We start from the raw sequence: 13,995 nt of genomic DNA on the forward strand, positions 1-13,995 counted from the left end.
GATAAATAAAGCAGTAGTTGTTTTCATCTAGATTTAGATTTTGGGGTGGTTTTTTACAGAGCAAGAGGTACCTGATATATTGCACAAAGCCAACTTAACTCTTTTATACCGAAGCTATGAATGAAATCTTTGTCCTTACACATTACTGTTTTTCAAACTCTGGGTTATAATGCATTGGAGAGTGATAGAATTAAAAAGCAGCAATCAGCAATTCTTTAAAAATGAAAACAGAATATAACAAGGTACATTACATTACATGAAACATTACATATAACAAGGTACATTATTTTACATATAATAAATATATAAATGTGGCGTATACATACCCATTCACGAATATACACATACATATGCAACTATATGTGCTCTGGAAGGAAATGCAAACTTCACTTCTTACTGAACTATGGTTTAAAATCTCTGAAAGCTACTGCCACAGAATCTGGACTACTTTAGAAGGTATAAAGTTGCATGACTTTTTTTGTTAATCACTGTGGAAAATCATGTACAGTGAACATTAACTGAATATACAAATCTACGTTAAGGTATCACACATCAATTTTATAAATTCTAATATTTAGAAGATTAAAAATTTATCAGGTAGGATTTAAATTTTTTTGTACCTAATGAGTAAAATACCATGAAGCATTAGAAACAATGTTGGGTTCAATAATTTAATGGATATACAGTTTAGTCAACATATGTCACATACTAAGTAGGAAGTTTTCTCACTTACCTATTACCATATTCAAAATATCATCATTTTCATCTAGTAAAGGGTCCATGCAAACCATATCCAGTAGCTCCATTAGCTGCTTTTGAAGAGAATAGGCCTCCTTGAAAAGAGCCTGGAGAAGGTCTGAAACTAGGTGTAAATGCCCAGAATAGACAGATTCACTATCCTGGTCACAAATAAAAATGAGAGAAATACCAAATCATAAAAAAGCTCAAGAGCCAAATTTACTTTAACTCATTCCATCAAAGCTCATAACTTCCGTGCTTTCTACTGAATCACATATTTACTCATTAAATAAATGTTTAGTGACCATCCGTTATATATAGTGTACTTCAAGAGACGCACGCGTGTATAAAGCATGATCTCTGACTTCCGAGACCTTGCAAATATAGAACTAAAAGGGAGATACATAATGTTCGGTCAGGTACATGACTTTTAGCACCCTATCACCAAAGAGAAGCATTAGTTAAACCAGTGATTTTATTCGCCCAATGAATATCAGTATCAAAACTGCCTGTGACCCACAAATCCTAGGCCAGCTTTTATGCTTTAAGCTGTTTCAGGAATGCAGAGATGGACTACAAAAGGGCTGGTGTCCTTTTATAGGCACCTAATCATTAAGGAATTCATCTGAACCACCAATGCCATGACAGCACAATTTCAGGATTCCTGTGACTCAACACAAATCCATAACTCTTCTTTCTTTATAGAAAGGAAATAGAATAAAACAACAAAAACAAAACCGCAAAAGCCCATTTTTAATCACTTCCTTATAACCACCTGTTTTGAAACAAATATTTACATACAGACACACCTCCGAAATATCTCAGGTTCAGTTCCAGACTACTGTAATAAAATGAGTTAGGTAAAGTTTTTAGTTTCCCAGTGCATATAAAAGTTATGTTTATATTACACTGTAGTCTGTTAAGTGTGCAACAGCATTATGTTGAAAAAAATGTATATACTTTAATTTAAAAATATTTATTGCTAAAAAATTCTAACCATCATCTGAGCTTTCAGCAAGTCATAATCACTCATCACACATCACTATGACAAATATAATAATGAAAATGTTTGAAATATTGCCAAAATTACCAGAATGTGACAAAGAGACACGAAACAAATATTGTTGGAAAAATGGCACAAACAGACTTGCTGGACACAGGGTTGCCACAAGTCTCCAATTTGTAAAAAACACATTATCTGCGAACTGTAATAAAATAAAGTATGTCTGTCCATGGTTCTTTGTTCTATGGAAAAGCTTACTCCAGTAATACAGGCTAATTTGTAAAATCTTATGTCAAATACTATTTTCCTCAGCCCTTTTGCCTGTGGATCTCAGGCCATTTAAAGTATACTTAGACTCATCACTCACCTTACAATGTACAAATGTACTTTTGATTACATGTAGGACTGAAGAGGGAAGACTATGAATGTTTTCCAGAATGATGGATTCCTGTGTGGCACAGACATGCTGAACACATCCTGTAAGAGCTGCTAAGAGCTGCACCATTGTCTGGAAATAAGGAGAGACATTTCATTCACAGTATGTTTCTGTTCACAAACATAAAAATGTATCAGATATGCTGGGTACTAAGGATACAGCAGTGAACAAAATGGACACTCTATTCCTCTTTCATTGAACTTTAGTCTATCAGAACTACAAATACTGGAACAACTGGCTAGCCATTTGGTTTTTTAAAAAAGTCAGAATCCTAACCCACACATCAAAGCATATGGCAGGTGTTCTATGTATAAGCTTTGAAATTACAGGTAGGGCAAGCTCTCTTGATCACTTGTTGTCTTACACAAGTTGGTGTTTACTCAGCATGAAAAAATACAAAATTTATTTTTTTGCATTCATATCTTTAATTCTATAAATTTAATTTCAGCATCGGGCCACTATAAAGGATATATAGTTAATCAATATCAGTATAAAAATCCTTACACTGTTTAAGCTCTTCCCCTATACCTTTTCTAATAAATTTTACATACTTGTAAAATATTCCTTAGAGTGGTCTGGATTTCTAAATTATGGCTTGATAGTCCTCTGGCTTGACTGGTTAATTCGTACATCATGTCATCAAATAATTTCACAGTCTGTGAAAAGCAAGTATGTTATAAAAAGTAACAGAAAACACTAGAAAGGGAAAACATATCTTTAAAGAAAAAAATTCAATTTTTCACTAGAAATAGCCATTAGATATTATCTAGCTTAACAACTGCACTTAATAAACAACATATATGTTTTTATATATATAAAGTAGTCATATAACACAATCTTTTAAAAGCTTCAGGCAGAAATTGATTTGTTTTCCATTTCTGTAATTTGAATTTATTTAATTAACATCCACGTAAAAAAATCACTCAAAGTTCATTTTTTGGCGCTGTAACAAAGGTAAGCGCTACTCCACATAATAGAAGTCGATGGTCTTAACCAATCAACGTTCGTATGGGTGTTTATAAGTGTATTTTCTGGGGGTGATGATAAATTTGTGCTGAATTACCTATTCACTTGTATTCTAACCAGTTCCTCTTTTTGATCAACTCAAAATATCATCCCTGGGTTAAAGGTACTGTACGTGACCTTAGAACTAAGTTTTTTCATCTGTGAAAGATTTTTCTAAACAATTTAAATGGCCTAAAAATTGCAAGAATAACAACACAATGTAATTAAGGAGGATATTGTTTCCCAAAGGCAAGCTAACACTCAACATCCTTATTTTAATCTATGTAACAGCTGGATCTTTTTCTGGTGGTCAAGAACAAATTCTAAGAAACTTTTAGATAGAGAACAATCTAGTGAATATGAGTAACAGGAATTTTGATGATTATCTGCTTCAAAGCTAAACTTAGAAATCATTTAAAAAATATTTAATTTTTGGCACCAAAATACCTTTAATTCCTTCAATTAAAAAAAAATGCCTGTGCTTTTCAGAGGAAAAGTATACCATTTATATCTAAAAGGTAACAGGAAACAGGTAGAGTAAAAGATAATAACACAGTTGGTAAACGTAATGTTTTCTCTGTTATTTGATTTTACCAACATTCCAGCCTTTCTTTAATTCTAAGACTTCTCTAATAAAATTTGGCTCCAGGGGTGCCTATGTGGCCCAGTCAGTTGAGTGTCCAACTCTTGGTTTCAGCTCAGTTCATGGTCTCAGGGTTGTGAGATCAAGTCCTACATAGGTCTCCACACTCAGCGGGGAGTCAGCTTGGGATTCTCTCTCTCCCCCTCCCTATGCCCCTCCCCCACATTAGCTCCTGTGCTGTCTCTAACATAAATAAATAAATAAATCTTTTTTAAAGATCGGCTCCCTTTTTCTAGACAATGAAATTTAACAATTATTAATAAACTCGACAGAGAAGATCTTAGCTAACTTCATCACTCATCCCAAATACTCACTGAATTGCTTTAAAATACAGAAGTACTTAAAATTAGTTAAAAATAATGTAAATTCAATTAGTAAAGAATCTATACTACTTAAAATTATTAGTTTTTAATCACCTGATGATCACACTAACACCATCATGTTCTCACATGAGATCTATTTCTCACGAAATTATTTGTATTTCAAATATATCTGATACATTAGGAAAAAAGAAGCCACAGTTAAGAATAAATGATCTAAAACTGAGGCTAGATTTAAACAGTCTTTATAACATGTAGACTGATTAAGATGGTAATAGTACTGTACCTTTGGCAGTGCTTGTGAGAAGAAAGTCTGTTCCAGTGTCAGGTGGTTCATGTGAGGTAAAAACATTTCCACAATAATTTTCAGAATTTCTATAAAGCAAAATAATAATGTATTTTGTAAGAATATTAAGTCATGTCAGCCAACAAAAATCACTGCCCCTCCCCAAATGCAAGAATATGTAACTACTACCGATCTGAAGCTTTGTACGGTTTCAAAATGCCATTTTCTATGTTAAAAAAAAAAATATGTTTATTAAAAGATTTTATTTATTTGAGAGAGACAGAGATGACCGGGGAGGGAGAGGAGAAGGGAGAAACTCCCCATTGAGCGACATAGGACTCGATCCCAGGACCCTGAGATCATGACCTGAGCCAAAGGCAGACACTTAACCGACTGAGCCACCCAGGCACCCCTATGAAGAGAAACTATTAAGTATCTGAAATAATAACAAGAAAACAAAATCTCAAAAAGAAAAAATCTGTATGTCCAACCTTTGAGGACCACTTAATGGATGTGGGTACATCTACTGAATAGGATTTTCTATCATTAATTATTATTAGAGATCATTTAAAACCATGAAAAAACATTCACAATACTTTAAGGTTAAATGATCAAGCTTCCAAAATAGCATAATACCAATCTTAATATATATAAACATGTATACACAAAGAATAATAGATAGCCTGGCAAGAATGTATAGAATCGAAATGAGAATGTTCTATACCAAAATCTTAACCATTTCAGATTAATGGATGCTTAATTATCTTTTCTAATTTTCTGCATGTTTCAAATATATATACTTAGGATAAAAAATAATTATTATTTAAAAAAATTAGACCCAACAGGCAACATAGATTGAAAATTATAAATATCCACAACCAAGTGAAACGTTAATAAGCTAACTCAAAATATGAGTAAACTGTGCAGTCTAGTCTTTAACTCATCTCTTCTCCTAAGTAAATAAATAAGCCAAGTAAGATGAAAGAACAGAGAGATGAGAAAGTTAACCTGAAAGCAGAATGCAATTTATGTTTTATGTGAGTCTAGCCAGTTTAACAACATTTAAAATTTCAATGCGCTTATATGGGCATTATCAACAGTTCTGGTATCCATCCAAAATAGAATTTAAGACTTTAAGTACTACAGCCTGAAGGAATTTGGTCATTTTAAGTAACTGAAATTTACAGAGGCTGTAACAATACTAGAAGAGTACATTTGAAGGGAATATGAAACTGTATTGAGACATGTAGGACTCAGACCTTAATGACATCAAAGTAAATCAAACAAGATAATTTTACTTACGAATATGCTCGATCCAATTGTCGGAATGCTGATACATAGAGTAAAAAAATTAAGGAAGATACTAGTATCACAGTAATAGGATATTCCCTGCTAAGAATAAACTTAAAAAGTTGAAGTTTAGGCAATGATCAGTAAGAAATCGAAATTAAACTCAAATTACTGGCTTAATTTTACCTTTAAAAATTTAATGTTCTTGGGGCGCCTGGGTGGCACAGCGGTTAGGCGTCTGCCTTCAGCTCAGGGCGCGATCCCAGCGTTCTGGGATCGAGCCCCACATCAGGCTCCTCCGCTATGAGCCTGCTTCTTCCTCTCCCACTCCCCCTGCTTGTGTTCCCTCTCTCACTGGCTGTCTCTATCTCTGTCGAATAAATACATAAAATCTTAAAAAAAAAAATTTAATGTTCTTAGGTAAACAAACTATAATATAATGAAAATACTTCATGGAAATACTTTCAATATTTAGCAGGGATAAAATTGTCTTTTCAAACTTTATATAGTTAACATGCTTTTGACAGAGGAAGAGTACTATAATAATCCATGGATTTCTGGTTTCTAAAACAGGAAAGAAATTTCTTCCTCCTTCCAACCTCTCCAGTATTTTATTTGCACCTGTATTAAGTCACTCAACACTTTCTTCTTTTCATGTTACTTGTGTGCCTCTTATGAAGCTTATCAGACTGAAATTCTTCTGCACATAGCAGACACTTACAGATGTGACAAATTATCCTATGTCCATTACAAAAGTTAGCAGTAATCACATTATAAACTGTATACTTGTATACCATCAAGAATTGTTAGAAATTTTTTATTGTATTAAAGAATGTGTCAGCAAGAAAAATGAACAAACTATAGCTCTATCACATTAATACAATAATTGATTCTTCTTCTGACATCTTACTTTGCATATGTTAACTTTACAGCAGCAATTAAAAAGGGGTATAGTCATTAACTCATTTTATTTAGTTCAATAGGGCCGAATTTGTCTTACAGAAAAATTTTGGCAAAGGTCAAAAAAATTCTAGCCCCTTCCAAAATTAAACCTAATCTATGATTATGTAGACATGCAGGTAAAGACTGGAAAAGAATATGTAAAATGAAAAATATGAAAATAATGTTTGGGTGATGTGACTATAATTTATTAAAAACTTATGTTTCATCCGTTGAAAAGTGTTGAAAACTGAGGAAAGAACAGGTTTAAGTTCTTTTGAATGTTAAGTCTGAGATGCAAAATCAAGTGGGAATGTTGACTTTCAATTACTGAAGTCTCCCCTAAGCTTGAGGGGGAAAAGAGGAACCATGTTCCTCATCTCTGCTCCCCCAAAGCCTAACACCCTGCCTGGTATGTATTATGTGCCCAGTAAAAGTTTTGGAGTAGGAGGATGGCTATGTGTTTTCCAAATCAAAATCCTTGAGGACAGCGATCTCGAATCTGCACAATTACCAAGAAAAGCCTTTGGTATCTAAGTGGGATTGTGCCAACGCCTATGTGAAAAGCTTCTACATATTTGCCTTTAGATGTAAAAAATTCCTTGAGACTCTCTAAAGCGAAGGTCATTTTTTCTTTTAAGTGTAGCTTTATGTTGAAGGTGAGCTCAAAGATGTTAAAAAATTACTTTTTTAACAGGTACATCTACAACACGAAAAACAGTATGCACTTGGACAACGGAGGCATTAAGTAACTCAGATTCAGGTACATCTACAAGAAAAACAGTATGCACTTGGACAACGGAGGCATTAAGTAACTCAGATTCAGCAGGTGAAAGCCAATTACAAAAGGAAGCAACTCCTTGTAACCAACCAAGGAAAAGAGGTCCGAGAAGAGGAAGAACATTTTTATTTATTTGACATCTTTTACACACTTGGCACCATGGCAGATCTACGTCCTTTAATTCCCATAATACTGAGGAAGGTATCCATATTCACCATCCTAGAGGTAAGCTCAGAGCATCTCTCTCTTTACCTCACCCAGCTGTCAGCAGTTAGAGCTCACCTTACAGGTCAGGTCTGAGTGCTTACCTCCCCCGCTACCCAAAGCAAAGGTATTTACACCTAATTCCACATGACGAACACAGAAAGACTCAAAGGCACAAAGAAATGGAAGAAAACGCCACACCCACTGCCCAAATCAGGGCGGAACAGCAGTGGGAGCCCTTCCAGTGCCAAAGGGAGGCATGCCTTCGGTCACGGCAGCCATGGTCCCCCCCCCCGTTCGCCGTCCTCTCCCTCGCTTACTCGTCTCGCCCCATTAGCGAGGACAGGAGGGGGTTCAGGCCTCAGGAACACAACGCTGCCCGGCTGCAAGTGTGACGAGGCCGGAGACAGGTTGGGACACCTGCCCCACACCCCTCTGTGGGGGTAGGTGACAATGAAGGATATAAGGAGCCGGGGCAGGACAGACGGCAGTTCCCGGCGGCATAACTCCTCCGGCCAGCTACTTAATTCTTCCAGAGGAACAGCGCTCGCCGGGACCGCGCGTTCCTGAGACATGTTTCGCCAACCAGCACAGCTTCAAACCAGTCCCGCCACCGCCAAGACCGGAAACTCCCGCCCTCCCGGCAGGCCTTGCGAGCTCTCCGCCGGCGCCAGTACCATAGAGAGGAAGCGGGCTGCGTTCCTGGTGAGCTCGAGCCACGCGCGGCTGGGAAGGGAGCCGGGCTTGTCTGGCCGGCGGAGGACTCGACTCACAGGTACGCACTTTCCATCCCGAGGGTCCGGCGTGGCGCGGGGTTTCTCAGCGGCGGGCTCTGGGAGCTTCCCGGGCTGCGAACATTCTCGGGTCTGGACCGCTGGAAACGTTGCATTGAGGCGCTTTGGGGAGGTGAGGGCGGAAGCCCCCAGATTTGCTACTGTCCGTCCCATTGGGCTTTGAGACTGCACATCTGGGGTCACGGTTGACCTGGGACTTGCAGCCAGAAATGAATCCAAGCCCCAGGGAGCGGTGGGGTAGAAACAGGCACCTTTCTACCCATTTCTCTGTGCGACCCGACTTTGTACGGGTCGTGTAATGGAAATGAAGACCCCGCCTGGCGGAGTTGTGCAAATTGAGGCAAATGGTATATAAAGTATCTAGCACGGTAAATACTGTGAAGAGTTTCAGTAAATTTGCTCCTACTTTCTAGGGGCCTTTCCAGTCGGTGTCCTTATTTTGTTTCCCTAAAACCAAATTAATCTTTACTAATTACTCCAAAATTCTACTTCTCCATACACTTAGGCTGCTGGCCCTCGCAAGATGTTTGTAGGTAAGGTCATTTGGACGAATTACCCACACCAGAGCATACCCGTGCATGTTTTTAAAGGGATGTTCGTTTACCAAAATAAAATCTTGGAGGGCTGTTACTTGAAACAGTAACAGACTGAAGTGAAGAGATTCTGGCAGTTTCGGAAGTAGATATGTTTGGGCAGGATCATGATAGGTGAAAGACTAAGTCAGGCTTGTCTTTTCCTGCTTGGCAGTTTTGGACTTCATGTTTTTTTCGAGTTGTTGTGCTGCTGTCATTTTGTTTGTTTTTACAGTTTTTTCTCTTCTCCATTTTTTGAACCCTGAAGGGTGTGTGTATGTGTTCTCTGTATCCCTCTCCCTTCACAGCTTTTACAGGAAAAGCAGCTGTAGGGGGGGGGGCTGTTTAATGTTACATTTTAGTGAAATATATCCTTTTTTCTTTTTAAAAAAACTTTTTTTATTTGTTTATTTTTAAGTAAGCTCTGTGCTCAATGTGGGGCTTGAACTTGGGACCCCAAGATCAAGAGTCACATGAGCTCTACCAACTGAACCAGCCAGGTGCCCCTCATTTTACTTTTTAATAACAATTTTCTTTGTTTTCTCCAGAGCTAATTTGAAAGAGGAGCGAAGACCTCTAAAAAGTCATTTGGAAACATCTGTAAATATTTGTAACTGTGTATAAGCAGCTAAAGACGAATTAATCCTCAACAAAACTAACTGAGTCATTGAAGCAGGTTTATGTGTGTGTCATCAGTTCTATCCAGAAGGTGAAGAATCTTCCTTTGAATTTAAGGATTGTGTGCCTTTAAAGAGAGGATGACTTTTCAATTTAATTTTACTATAGAAAACCATCTGGAAAATGAATCAACACCCCTTGGAGATGGAGCTTTGGCCCTGGATTCCTCCAAAGGGTCTTCAGTCTCAGAAAGTAAAAAAGGTAAACATAGGGACAAAAAATATTCTACAGAACAATTTGACTGGCCTCAGGATCATTTGTTGGAACATAAGCCAGTGGGAAATGCAGCATCCTCTCAAAACACAGACAGCTCACTCAGTGCAGGAGACAGCTCAAGTAACTTGGAGCCACATGAAAAACAGCCCTCCATGAGTGTTGCCAAAGAGCATCCTATGCCTAAAGATTTAAAGAAAGTGTTAGAAAACAAAGTCGTAGAAACATTACCAGGTCCCCAACATGTTAATGTATCAGTAGTGAAAACCATCTTGTTGAAAGAGAACTTCCCTGGAGAAAACATAGTTTCACAAAGCATTTCTTCTCACTCTGATCTGATTACAGGTGTTTATGAAGGAGGCTTAAAAATCTGGGAATGTACCTTTGACCTGCTGGCTTATTTCACAAAGGCCAAGGTGAAATTTGTTGGGAAAAAAGTGTTGGATCTTGGCTGTGGATCAGGATTGCTGGGTATAGTTGCATTCAAGGGAGGGGCCAAAGAAATTCATTTTCAGGATTATAATAGTATGGTGATTGATGAAGTAACCTTACCTAATGTAGTGGCTAACTCGATGTTGGAAGATGAAGGAAATGACGTAAATGAACCTGATGTGAAAAGATGCAGGAAATCAAACGTAGCACAAGAATTATGTAAATGCCGGTTCTTTTCAGGGGAGTGGTCTGAGTTTTGTAAGCTTGTACTAAGTAGTGAGAAATTCTTTGGAAAATATGATCTCATTCTCACCTCAGAAACCATTTACAATCCAGATTATTACAGTACTTTGCACCAGACATTCCTTAGATTGTTAGATAAGAATGGACGGGTGCTTTTGGCCAGCAAAGCACATTATTTTGGTGTAGGTGGAGGTATTCATCTCTTTCAGAAGTTTGTAGAAGAAAGAAATGTGTTTGAGACTAGAACACTCGAAATAATTGATGAAGGACTAAAGAGATTCCTGATTGAAATGACTTTTAAGTAACCGAGTTATTGTCCACTGAGTGTCCTAAGTGAAATAAACAGAATAACCAAAAACTTGTTTTGAATGTTTGACTTTGCTATTATTTTTTAAATTATGATTTTTGTTTGTTTATTCAAATAATATACCAGCTATATTAATAACCTTGTACTTGCTAGGGGAGACTCAATAAATACTATCCTGAGCATTTCGTGAGATCTAGGAGATTATTTTGTGAGAAAGTTTTCTGTTTCCTACCTTTATTCTATTTGGCCTTTCTACCACCTTTGACATCACATAAGTTTGTTCTCAGGGAAACTTGACACTTTCTATTTTAGGTTTGAATTTCTTCCTGGTCTTCATTAGTTTCTGTTTACATGAAGAGCTTGGTCAGATGACCATGCCATTAATCCTAAGGGCAGACATACGCATCAATAAATGGTACAAACCTCAATACTAGACTGAAGACCTTAGGTAACTAGGAAGAAGTTTTTTGTTTTATTTTTACATTCATTTATCTCATATAAGAATAAGAATACTGAGCAGTTGAATTCACACTGAGATGGAAGAAATAAAGGGGAATCATGATAGTATAAAAGTTATACAGAAAACTCAATTAAAAAAAAACACTAAAAAAAATCTCCAATTGATAACCTAAATTTTCACCTTGAGAGACCAGAAAAAGACAAGCAAACTAAACCCAACAGAGGCAGAAAGAAGGAAATAAAGATTAAAGCAGAAATCATGAAATAGAGAATAGAAAAACAATAGAAAAAGAATCAACAAAACCAAAAGTGGGGTCTTTGAAAAGAGAGCACGCTTGCCGAATCTTCAGCTAAACTGATCAAGAAAAAGAAGTCTCAAATTGTTAAAATCAGGAACGAAAGAGGGGGTATTACTAGTAGTGACCTTACAGAAATGGAACAGCCTTTAAGTGAATTACACAAGAGCTAAGTAAAAACGCTGTTCAGGGGTTGGGAGACTTAGTATTATTAATTCCCCAAATTGATCAGCAGATTCAATATGATCCCTAAAAACCCTCACCAACACATAGATACCAACATTTGTTCTTTCTTGTCTTTTTCATGATAACCACTATGTGGGTACACATGTACTTGCAAAGTATTTTTTACAACCTTAAAAGGCACAAAAGAAGTATTGAAATATATTGAACTTAGAATTAGGCCTTTGGATCTCTGTATCACAGTGTTAAAGCCAGATTTTTAATATTAAACTTCTTAATTTTTTAAAAAAGATTTTTTTTTTATTTATTTGAGAGAGAGGGAGAAACAGACTCCCCTAGTGAGCAGAGAGCCTGATGTGGGGCTTAATCCCAGGACCCTGAGATCATTTCCTGAGCTGAAGGCAGATGCTTAATGGACTGAGCTACCCAGGTGCCCCTGAACTTTTTAATTTTGATAACTATGGATTCATATGCAAGAAATGTATGTGACAAATAATACAAAGAGATTTTGTAGAAACTTCACCCATTTTCTCCCGATGGTGACATCTTGCAAAACTATTGTACAATATCACAACTAGAAAATTGACGTCGATATTGTCAAGATATAGAAGAGGTTTCCGCTGTTGTCCTTTTTTTTTTTTTTGCCACACCCACTTTCTTCTCTGGTTCCTTACTTTTGTAACCCCCCAGAAACTACTGACCTGTTCATCTCTATAATTTGTCATTTAAAGCATGTCATATGCAGGCGCCTGGGTGGCTCAGTCCGTTAAGCATCCAACTCTTGGTTTTGGCTCAGGTCGTGATTTCAAGGTTGTGATCTCAGGGTGGTGAGATCAAGCCCCCTACCCATCAGGTTCCACTCTGTGCAGAGTCTGCTTAAGACTCTCTCTCCCTCTCCCCCCATCCCCCCCACCCTACTCTCTCCTTTCTTGCTCTCTCTCTGTAATAAAGAAAAATAAAGAATGTCATACAAATAGGACCGCACAGAATGTCACCTTTTGGGACTGGCTTTATTTCAGTCAGTATTATCTGTAGACTCATCCGTGCCATTGCATGCATCAATTGTTTGTTCTCCTTTTCTCTTTTTGTTGTCGAATAGTGTTAAAAAAAAAAAACTTATAGTGCTTATGGTTAACTCCTTGTAGCCAAGGAGGTAGGAGACCCTAGGGAAAAAGAATAGCAAAGGAAAATCCCAAATTCTAGGGAACACAGACTCCTGACTAGTTAAACGGGAAAGAGAAGAAGAAAGGTTTTGATTCTAGTGTGAAAATGTTCACTTTGACAGACCTGAAGTTGGGCTCCGCCTTCCTATCTAGAACTATAACATAATTGGAAGTATTTTTTTTTCTTTCTTGGAGGAACCTAAAATAATGGTACAACTTGGACCCAATGAAATGTGCTATTTACTGAACATCAGTTAGGTAGACACTTTTTATATAACATCTTGCTTAATAGGACCTTGTGAAGTATATATCGTCCCCACTTAATAAGATTATAATAGCTAATAGTTTTCAGCATTTACTCTATGCTGGGCGGAAGAGCTTTACATAGGCTAACACTTCATAGTCATAAAGGCCCTCAATTAGGTTATAATTGCTATCTGCATTTTATGGCTAAAGAAGTTGAGAGTCAAGGAAGTGGGTGATTTAATCCCAATCACATCCTCCCCTTGAACGAGAATGTGAACAGAAGTCTTTTTAAAAGCTTTTCTCTTTCCACTAGCCCAGTGGTCTTAACCTTACCAATGTCTGTTTTTCATCACAAATATTTCTTAAAAAAAAAAAAAAGATTTTATTTATTTATTTAAGAGATAGAGCAATAGAGAGAGAGAGCATGAGCAGGGGAGAGCATGAGAGGGAGAGAGAGCAGAGGGAGAGGGAGAAGCAGACTCTCCACTGAGCAAGGAGCCTAACGCAGGGCTCGATCCTAGGACCCCGGGATCATGACCTGAGCCAAAGGCAGACCCTTAACTGACTGAACCATTCAGGTGCCCCATCACAAATATTTCTTAGCACCCATTTATTATTCTGAATGGATGTCATAGGTAAGGAAACTTATTACACACATCATTAAAAATTATATTGGGGGTGCCTGGGTGCCTCAGTCGGTTAAGCCTCTGACTTTGGCTCAGGTCATGATCTCAGGGTCCTGGGAGCCTCAAGGCCCGTGTTGG

The 13,995-nt window shown here is 37.4% G+C and overlaps 2 protein-coding genes across 5 annotated transcripts in view; one reads left to right on the forward strand and one right to left on the reverse strand.

The window, feature by feature from the left end:
* The window catches only part of FIRRM (FIGNL1 interacting regulator of recombination and mitosis), a 46,587-nt gene extending 38,294 nt beyond the window's left edge, over positions 1 to 8,293 (reverse strand). For 2 of the 3 annotated variants that reach the window (XM_045797696.2, XM_087858993.1), the window contains exons 1-6: positions 8,110 to 8,290; positions 5,734 to 5,773; positions 4,432 to 4,520; positions 2,729 to 2,833; positions 2,109 to 2,249; positions 734 to 899 (exon numbers count right to left, since the gene is read on the reverse strand). In XM_045797696.2, coding sequence (XP_045653652.1) covers positions 734 to 899; positions 2,109 to 2,249; positions 2,729 to 2,833; positions 4,432 to 4,520; positions 5,734 to 5,773; positions 8,110 to 8,220 — 652 coding nt within the window. In that variant the 5' untranslated portion in view covers positions 8,221 to 8,290. Of the gene's footprint in view, positions 1 to 733; positions 900 to 2,108; positions 2,250 to 2,728; positions 2,834 to 4,431; positions 4,521 to 5,733; positions 5,774 to 8,109 lie in introns of those variants that run through there. The other variant, XM_045797705.2, reaches the window with a different exon arrangement.
* Positions 8,294 to 8,296: 3 nt separating this feature from the next.
* On the forward strand, positions 8,297 to 11,743 carry METTL18 (methyltransferase 18, RPL3 N3(tau)-histidine). 2 transcript variants are annotated; one of them, XM_045797736.2, is made up of 2 exons: positions 8,297 to 8,420; positions 9,560 to 11,743. In XM_045797736.2, the coding sequence occupies exon 2, from the start codon at positions 9,770 to 9,772 to the stop codon at positions 10,880 to 10,882; it is 1,113 nt and encodes a 370-aa protein (XP_045653692.1). In that variant the 5' UTR covers positions 8,297 to 8,420; positions 9,560 to 9,769; the 3' UTR covers positions 10,883 to 11,743. The 2 variants fall into 2 exon arrangements, with proteins under 2 accessions (XP_045653692.1, XP_045653684.1); XM_045797728.2 differs by lacking the exon at positions 8,297 to 8,420 and adding an exon at positions 8,427 to 8,551.
* Positions 11,744 to 13,995: the final 2,252 nt, after the last annotated feature.

Source organism: Ursus americanus, chromosome 2 (assembly GCF_024610735.1).
Source record: "Ursus americanus isolate L20-20 chromosome 2, mUrsAme1.1.p, whole genome shotgun sequence".
Taxonomy (NCBI): domain Eukaryota; kingdom Metazoa; phylum Chordata; class Mammalia; order Carnivora; family Ursidae; genus Ursus; species Ursus americanus.